This window comes from Berghia stephanieae, chromosome 13 (assembly GCF_034508935.2).
Source record: "Berghia stephanieae isolate SIO BIC M18660-M18661 chromosome 13, UCSD_Bste_1.3, whole genome shotgun sequence".
NCBI classification, from domain to species: Eukaryota; Metazoa; Mollusca; class Gastropoda; order Nudibranchia; family Aeolidiidae; genus Berghia; species Berghia stephanieae.
Window position 1 is genome coordinate 16164392 of NC_088372.1, and position 10000 is coordinate 16174391.

The following is a 10000-nucleotide window of genomic DNA, read 5'->3' on the forward strand; positions in this document are numbered from 1 at the left end:
TTTGTCAATTCTCATTCTACCCATCATGTGTTCAATGCCTACCTCTCTGACCAATGACCCATTGACAATATCTCTATAAGTGAACGTGTTTCTGTCATCATTGAAGACAACTTTGTGCTGCAATTGCTGAGTCATCCATCGTGTTATAAAAGAAGACTAAAGCCATCTTATAGTATTCCGTTTACAGCTGTAGCTGTGGTACATATAATCAAACGTGTCTATTCCACTTGTTGTCTTGTAATAGCTAATCATTTCAGCCTTTATCTTTTGTTCTGTTTCATTCACGCCTGAAGTATCGTGCATTGTACTAAGTACAACAAAAATGGCTTTTTTACTTTTAACTTGTGGGCGACAAAGCTTCCTTTTTCAGAGAAAGGAAAATTACTAATGTATTTCTTAAGGTCATTTCCATTTTGAAAAGATGGAGGTAAGAAGCTCTTATACTTCCTAATGCCATTCCTCCCTTTGATAGCCACTCTGCGAGTTCAGTGTCTGTAAAAATGTGTCGCAGGTTACGTTCTACCTGACTTCAGATAATCGGAAATTTCTTGCCTTGACCCTTTTATCCTCTCTCCGTACTTTCCTAAATATGGTAGAAAGTCTGACATGTTTAGGCCATAATTATCATATTGCATAGTTGGACATAATATATACATTACTGGCTTATGATCGTACAGTGGCTTTTTTGATAAATGGTATTGATATTCTTTTGCGTTGTGTTGTTGACATTGATAGTGATGAAAGAGTTTAAAGGCCGATGATGATATTCAAATAAAAAGTCGGGATTCCATGTTTCACTTCTTACAACTTTATTTGTTGATAGTGAATTCCAAATCCAAATAAAATATAGCATGGTCATAAGTCAAACAGTTCATAAATTGCAAAACCGCAAAAATCAACCCTTATGGTCAGATGTTTTGTCTAGGTGAGCATTATCAATATTATACGTGGAATATATCTAAGTCCGCATAATAATGTTTTATTAATAGGCGGTTAGAATTTGCAGCATTGTACAAACAGGAAAAGGCTAAAGTAAAAAGTCAAAGTCATAGTAACTCAACGTCCGCAGTTACTCAAAATAGAAAAGTGACTGCCAAAGTCTCCTGTTCTAACCAAGAATAATGCATTATATTCTCTATTATCCCTCGTTTCTACATGCTCCTGAAGAATTTGACGGTAGTTAGTTTTTTACATTTTGATGACTTCCTTGTTGTGTGGATGATTAGTGATGACTAGGATTGGTCTGTCTGTTTTGCTGTTACTGTTGTCAATTTGTTTCATCGCAGCCTCCCTAGAGATGTTGTGAATTTTGTCAACAGCTTGTTTTAATATGAATTCAGGATAATGGCGGTTACGGAAAAAGTCGAGCATTTTATCCTTCTCTACCTTGAAGTCCTCATCATCCTAGCAGATTCGTCTTAGTCTGAGTAGCTGTGAAAATGGAGTTGAATCCTTGCATTTGGTGGGATGTGAGGACGGGTAGAGAAAGTAGCTGTGACTGTCCGTTTCCTTGTAGTGGATAGACGTCTTGAGTCCACTTTGGGTGAGGGAAACTGCGATATCCAGGAAGGCTACGTGAGTGGTGGATATCTGATGAGTGTATTTTATAGCTGGATGGAAGTTGTTGAGGGCTGTGATGAATGTATTGAGTTGCATTTTAGTCGTGCTGGTAACGCCGATGCAATCGTCGATCTATCTTTTATAAAAAGCTGGTTTGTGGCCATCGTATTGGGAGAAAAACTTAACTTAACTTACGTACGCCAATTTATTCATGGGTCACCTCGAAATATCTATTATTCTATTTTAATTTGTGCTTCCTTACAATGGAGCATACTATTTCCTGCCAACCAATGTTTTGTTTATCCATCGTAACAACGCCACTACCGCATCTCATTCATTTGTAGTGTTTCATTCATCCTGTTTTTTTATAAAGGAGAAACCCGAAACGTTCATTTGATCTATTCTTGTAATAAAATTGAAGCTTACATGCAATTTCTTATTATTTATCACAAAGTGGAGAGGGATTTAAGAGTTACGAACACTTCAAGTTTTTGCTGTGGCGTAGAAATAATTAGGTTGTTGTTGTTGTTGTTGTTAAAGCTTGGACAATAGATTGTTTCTGTGCAATTCTTTTACTGAATATGCTGTTTTTGGGCATTTAAAAACTTTTTTGTGTAAAATATTCAAAAATCCCAAAAGGGCAGATACGACACTTCATGAGATTACTGACAAATTGTTTCAACTCTTTGTGAATCTATAATATGATACTAACAAATTTTGAATGCGTATGATGCACACTTTTTGATATCATTTTCAATTTCCTTCAGTTTGATACCCAATTTACATATATTATATTATATTGCATATATATTAGCATTGTAGGCTATAGAGCCATTGAAAGAAATGTTGTCCCTTTTTTGTGAGGGGACACATATCATTTTTAAATAGCCATAACTCTCTAAATTGACATTTATTATTACGCTAACATGTGAATTTGTATAGCAAATATGTTTTGCTTTTTGAAAAATCTAGTTATTATTGTGGCGGGGAGAGGGGGGGGGGGTGGAAGGGGGAGGGGGTCCCAGTGGCCTAAGCACTATATGTGATGCAAAGAATACATTATACAAATCTCATCATATCCATATATATATATATATATATATATATATATATATATATATATATATATATATATATATATATATATAATATATATATATATATATATATATATATATATATATATATATATAATATGAAGGATTATAATTCAATTAGTAATGAAAAAATATTTTAAAATATATCATAATAATGTCATAAGGATCACTTTAAAATCCAAGATGAAGTTTTTATCATTCAGTGTTCAGTTTTGATGTTTCGAATTTAATCCATTTATTCAAGTCAACATGTTATTGTTTATAACTTAATCAACTGAAGTCAATTTTTTGTTAAATGGTAATCCACGTTTCGTTGTAATTAGTGCATCCTGGCAATAAATCCGTTTTTATAAGAGGAAATGTCTTCGAAATATCACTTTAAGCTCTTCACATTCAAAATACCTAGTGTTTAATACTTTATGTTTAAGTTAGTACAGATGTACTCCGTTAAATTTTGTTCCCACTAAAAAAGAAACAGGAGAGCTCTTAATGACTCACGCTAAGAGGAAAATTGGTTTTGAGATTTTATATAAATAAATTGAACGAAACAAATAGATAGAATGCGCTTGACCAAGGAGTTCACAACATTGCCATCCGGAAGTATAACGGACCAACACACAAACTCTGTGTAACCATGAACTTTTATAGTCTGGTTAATACAGTTTAGTGAGAACAACTCACAAACGTGGATGGCAAAAACAATAAAAAAGGCCTGAGTGACGTCATCTGCATACTATCTATATGTACAAAACAAAAACAAAATAGATTAGAGGTCTTCCATCACTGCCCCTGTTGATAATATAATATGGGTATTGCCGTTCAGTGTTGTACCGAGCGGTTCCAAGCATGCTTAACCCTCTCCTTACAAGGCATTTTCAGAATTTTCCCCAAAACTCTACACCCACCTAATACAAAAACAGGCATTTCTTACTTAAACAGAATAGCAACAAGTACATTCTATACATAATAATGCTTGGCAATATGAGCTCCATTACAGAATGTCAAGTTTTTTTGTAGCTATAACAAAAAGAAATTAAATCTGGATGAGAAAAATGACAGTTGCATCGTAACAAATGTGACGATTTTCCAACAGGTGGTAAGGAGAGGGTGAAGGACCGCGGTTCTACGGTTCCTGGGAAATGAGAACCGTAAGAACCGGTTCTTTTTCGACATTGGACATTCTCGAGGAATGGTTGGGACCGTCACACGATGGGAACCATGCCTGCATTAGATGGCAGTAGAACCGGTAGGTGAAAGTGAAAGCGGAAACGGCGTGTTGCCTCAAAACATAAACATTAAGCATGTGTATGTGTGCGTGTGTGTGTGTGTGTGTGTGTGTGTGTATGTGTGTGTGTGTGTGTGTGTGTGTGTGCGAAGGTTGATGGAGCGGGTCAGGTCAATGTCAGGGAGTGAAAGGAAAAGGGATTGTTAATAATTTGTGTCTTTGGCATCCTGGACCAAAAGTATGGGAAGAGTTTGTTTTGATTTCTTTCATTTTTCCTCTCCATTCCCTTTTTTCTATTTTCTATATCTACCTTTGGATAGGACGCCCGTCTATCGCAAAGCACTTTTCGCCAGATCTAACAGACCCAGCTACCCATTCCCTGCTGGGTAGACAGGGAGATCAGAAAAAAATCTGGACTGCACCCGGTCTCTGTGCTCTTTCAACTGATCTATCGCATCCCCCAAATTCTGACTGGTGATTTAGAATATTACTGTTAAAGACTGGAACAGTATTTCCTGGCCAATGATCAGGGGCGGTTGCTGATGATCAGTTCAGTCCGGCACAAATAAGAAAACTCAACTCAGACCCCTCCCCCCCCCTCCCCCCCCTCCCACTCCACCACCATCACCGAGCAATTATGGGGTAGCTGTATTGATAAAATACAAGTAACTGAGCTATTGATTGCGTACGTTCGTTTCTGTGTATGTGTGAAATTCATCAATCACACCCCCCCACCCCCCTTTTCAAAATAAACACAACATGGCTAACCAATGCTACATATATTCCAAGAGAATCATTGCGTAATTAATTACTTCCAATACAGATTTAAAAGCTCTTAAAAGATGTGTTTGTGTGTGTGTGTGTGTGTGTGTGTGTGTGTTTGAATTTGTGTGTGTGTATGTGTGTGTCGATAAAGTTTTAAGAGATGCACTCACAGTAATTTACGTCCTATTTGTCAAGCCAGTCCAGCCATCGAATGTTCTCGGGAAAAGTACAATTCATTGTCTATCACTAGTTATCGGTAAATCCACTCAAATCATTAACTGCTTCTATTAGGTACAGAAAACTGATTTTTCCAACCCAACAATGCTCAATTTAGTCACTTTTGCTTAAAAGAGTTTGCAATTCTGAGCATTTTGATACCAATATCATACATGTATCTCAATTTTTAAGGAAGATATGGTCATTTGAAATTTTGACAATTTCGTCAAGTTCTATCTAATAACGACCATGGGGTATCAATAACATTGAACTTGTAAAAGAGTTGAATTAATGATAACCTTCAAACGGGATCAAGTGATCAAATCTCCCAACTACATACACTCAAATACAATACAAGTTCATAGTAAATTAGGTTACTCCATCGTATGTCATCGTGATGACTTTGACCTCTGAACTCGGGGTTTCTTGTGTTTATTGTCATAGGGCTCTGGTCGGGGAGTAAAATAGTCTACTTTTAATATTAGATTTCCGTATTTAGCTAAGCAATAAGTAATTTGTTAAGCCTATATTTATTAATTTGATCTTCGTTTTAGTGTTTAATTGCAGTGAACAGCATGATATTAACTATTAACCTATTTAGTTACCAATTCTATCCTAACCAGACTCTGAGTGTGTTCCATCTCCGGTGTGTCGCCCTGACCAAATTATTTTATTAAATGAAAGACAGTTCAAGGTCCAAGTCGAAAAAAACTTACTCCTTGTTATGACTGTCTTTCTCTATTCCATTGTGAAAACCAGGGCGGCACATATAGCTTTTGTGCTCATCTCTCGCTTACATTGTATTAGCCACAAGACGATGGTGGCCCGAGAGAGAGAGAGATGTGTGTTGCGAGCATAGTGACGGTTGGACCAAACGACCGGGGAAAGCACATATCATTGAGAGATAAAACAAGGCCGTTGACGAAAAGCAATAAGTTAAAAAAATATTTTTTTTTATTATTAAAAAACGTTTAAAGGGTTTAATTCGCGGGATGTCAAATTCTTGGGAAAATAGAGGGCGTCACGAAGCAACTTCGCTCTGTAGAGCGACGCCAGTGACAATGATGTTTCATCGAAAACAAAGAAGACGGCTGCCTTTCTCAGTATTGTTGGATCCAACACATACGAACTTTTGAAAAGCATTCTTTCACCAGAGAAACCAACAACAAAAAAGTCGTATAATCAACTGAAACGATGTTATTGAATCATATATCTCCGTCCAAAACCTCCGCGAAGTTAGTTGGCCAGCAATATTAAAATATTGGCTATTAAGCTTGATTGCTGGTCAACTAACTTCGGGACGTTGTGTGTGTTGGACCCGCGATCTCAAGTAGTCGGGGAAAAGAGGGCTCTAATAATGACTAGGGTTAGAAACGATCTTTTTGGGATCGTGGATAGCTCATACGGTAGAGTCACGCTCTCCCCGGCCAAGTGGAGTTGTCGTACCAATGTGGTCGCGGTTCAAACCCCCATCAACGCCGCGAAATTTGTATTCTTTTCCTACTCACTTAATATCTTGTTGTTATCAACATAAGTGCCTGCTCCACTCACTTCCTGAAGTAAAAATGATTCAGCAATGGGAACGATCTATATTCATGTTTTCGTCCAACTGAGTCATCAATTACATCATTTGTTGAGGTCCAACGATTGGATATTTCTTAACAAATGTAAACACACTGCTTTGCTTATGAAAATTGTAAATTTACACCCGTGTGTCAAGCTGAACAAAAAGACCACTCGTGATGTTAGATTTTTTAAAAGCTGTGAATACTTTTCACTTCGTGGGTCATTTTGAGCACACTTTGCAATGTGACCAATGACCTCGAGCACATGGAAAGGGAATATAGATGATGTCCATTGCAGAACAAAGTTGTTTTTAATGATGACAGAAACACGTTTACTGACAGAGCTATTGTCAATGGGTCATTGGCCAGAGAGGTAGTCATTGAACACGTGATGGGTAGAATGAGAATTGACAAATCGCAGGTCAGAATTTGGATGTCAATCTATACAATGACCTTGGAATGGAAAATGAAGTCTGGAGACACAGCTCAGACAACTGGTAACGGCAAAGGAATATTATAAGGAAGATATTCACATTGCCTAATAAAGAAAGACAACAAAGTAAGGAAGTCTTGCCAAAACTGTGGAGTATTAACTCACTCAACCCTAACACCGACTATATATGTAGTATACCCGGGGTTACTTTTACCCTATGCCTATTTATTACATCTTTCTGAGACAAATTATAGGCGTAGTATCAAAGCTAATTGTCTTAACGTTTACATGTTAATGATAATGGAATAAAACTATCAATGTACATGCTCATTTTAATACATTTTTTCCAACTTTGAAAAGTAGCAAAAATCTCTAGGATTGAGTGAGTTGATCTGCCCAAAGTACAGCCAGCTGGTTTGTATTCAGTGTGAAAACAAAATACGGATCACTTTCTCTTGTGAATAATATCGACTTTTCTTTCCAGGTGTTCAAATTTTAAATTATATTAATAAACCCATCGATAAATATTGTCAACTATCTTTACGGTTTTATTGATTCCATTCCTTGATATCATGGCAAGCTCTCTCATGAAATAAAATATGCTCACATGCAAATAAAAAACCTAAATTTATCAGCAAAAATGCATGAAAAAGTGGCCATTTAATAACCATCTGAAGTATATCAAATATAAACACAATAATAAAATGGTAGAATGAGATGAAACTTCGGACAAAAACGGGTGCTGGAATCCAAGGAGTGCCTACTTAAATATAATTATTAGTTTTCTGATCTAAATGAAAATTGGGGTGATTTGAAAGAGTGTTGTGAAACTGTTAAGCATTTAACTGAATAGATACTATCAGAGCTTGATAACGATTTAATTGAAATGTGGCCAACAATATCAAACTAGTATTAAGATTAACAGGTAGGGGTAGATAAACCAAAGTAATTGAGATATTTTTATATTGCACCTGCTGATGTTTTTTTATATTCTCGTAAAGAGAATTGAGGCCTAGTTATATTTATATATATATATATATATATATATATATATATATATATATATATATATATATATATATATATATATATATATATAAATCGAACACATCCTAGAATAGACAGAAATGAATGAAAGAGAGTTATATGATACCGTCAACAGACGAATGGAATGGGCAGACTTTTTGTTATCGCAGAGTGCGGGCAGCCTACGTCATTGAGGACGCCGCTGGATAGTAACTAAGTAAGTTATATTTGGTTTGAGACCTGTAGTCAAATATTAGACAAAGTGATACGAAGCTGTTAGAAGCTGTGGGCTGTAAAAAGTAAAGAACAAAAACGAATATAAGTTTCTTATTTTAAAAAAACAACAACAAAACAATATTTAAAAAACAAACACGGACAGTTTCGGGCTCAGAACCCTTCTTAATAATAAGAATTGAGCTTTATATAGAGCAATATCCACTAAATGTACTCAAAGCGCTTTACAAGGCTGTCCCTGGTCAACAGCAACATTTAACATGTAGGACGGGACATGACGCCTGTGAGGCGATATTACAATTTTTCGGACAAAGACAACACTGTTAACGGCCAGGTACTCGTTTTACACCTGAGTACGGTGAGAGAATGTGAGTAAAGAGCCTTTTCCAAGGACTCAACTATGCGCCGAGCGCGAGGCTCGAACCCAGGACCTTCCGATCCGAAAGCGAGTGTCATACCACAAGACCACATAGCCTTCAGCCAACAACAACAACAAAAAAAAACCCAGTGAAAACATAAATACACTATCTTAAAACCAGATAATACACGACATAGTCAGATAAATAAGATCTTGGAATGTAAACAAAAGAAGTCCGCATGCGTTTGAAGTTTGAATATTCGGCACCCCTTATCTGGAACTCCCTTCCAAGATATATCAGAGACAGTAATGTTGCAGTTTAAGACGTTTCTTTTTTATATGAGGCACTGTAGAATTATTTTGCTTTGTTTCATATTGCATGTTTGAGTGATTGTATGTTTGAGTGAAAGTTGCTACTTTAAGCGCTTTGAGTTTGTTGATATAGATAGTTCGAAGATGACGTCATTCAGGTCTTTGTTATTGTTTTTTTGCCATCCGCGTTTATGAGTAATGCTCACTGAACTGTATTAACCCGACTATAAACGTTCATGGATACACACAGTTTTGTATGTTGGTCCGATATACTTCCCGATGTCACGTTATGAGCTTATTAGCCAAGCGCATACTATCTATAAGGGGTAAGGTGCTATTTAAAAACCATCTTTAGTAACCAATCGAACGTTTCTTTAGTATGCATTCCAAAATCGTATTACTTACAGAAAATACGTGCATGAAATGTCTCTGCCTTTTATTTAGTAAGTTAAGTTTAAGTTTTCACTGTTTTATTGTTGACTGAAGAAGGGTTTTGATCCAGAAACTTTCCGAATTTTGTATTTTGCTCTTTTTTTTTTAACCCTCTCCTTACCAACCATAGGAAAATCGTTACATATGTTACGATACAACCGACAATTTTCTCATTCTGATTTCTCTTGTACATCCCAAAATGTAAAGAAATGCGTTGATACAGCTATAAATACTAAACACTGTGTTTTAGAGCTCATTTTGCTGAACAACATTCTGTATAGAATGCACTTGTTACTTTTTTGTTTGAGTAAGAAAAGCCTATTTTTATGTCGGGTGGGTGCGAATTTTCGGGGGAAATTCTTAAAATGGCTGGCAAGGAGAGAGTTAAAGCTGCTATTTAGTCACTTTTGTTTATCAAATAATATGGTACATCTCTTTCTAAACCAACTCACCATGTTTAATATTCCTTAAAATCGTTCAGAATCAAATTCTATAAAACAACACATGGTAGACAATGTGTAGCACAGCGAATCATCCAACCAGAGAAAGGGGTCAAATAATATAGACTACCTAATAATAAGCAAGGATTTGCTTCCCGGTCGCCGTTTATGCTACTACACATTCAATAGAAGAACGCACTGGACCAGGTCAGCAGGAATAATGATATTTAGAAGTCTTCGACAAAAAGTCGTATCCTAGAAATTGACCAATAACTAAACATTATAATGGGTTTATTTTTATCTTCTAGATATGTTTGAATTCAAAGGTTTTAACTTA

At 36.1% G+C, this 10000-nt stretch overlaps 1 protein-coding gene across 1 annotated transcript in view; it reads right to left on the minus strand.

The window, feature by feature from the left end:
* Positions 1 to 9815, minus strand: part of LOC144959307 (glycoprotein 3-alpha-L-fucosyltransferase A-like) — a 31954-nt gene extending 22139 nt beyond the window's left edge. The window contains exon 1 of the mRNA XM_078891851.1: positions 9676 to 9815. Within this exon, the coding sequence (XP_078747977.1) occupies positions 9676 to 9678 (3 nt within the window). The 5' untranslated portion in view covers positions 9679 to 9815. The remainder of the gene's footprint in view (positions 1 to 9675) is intronic.
* Between the last annotated feature and the right edge of the window lie 185 nt (positions 9816 to 10000).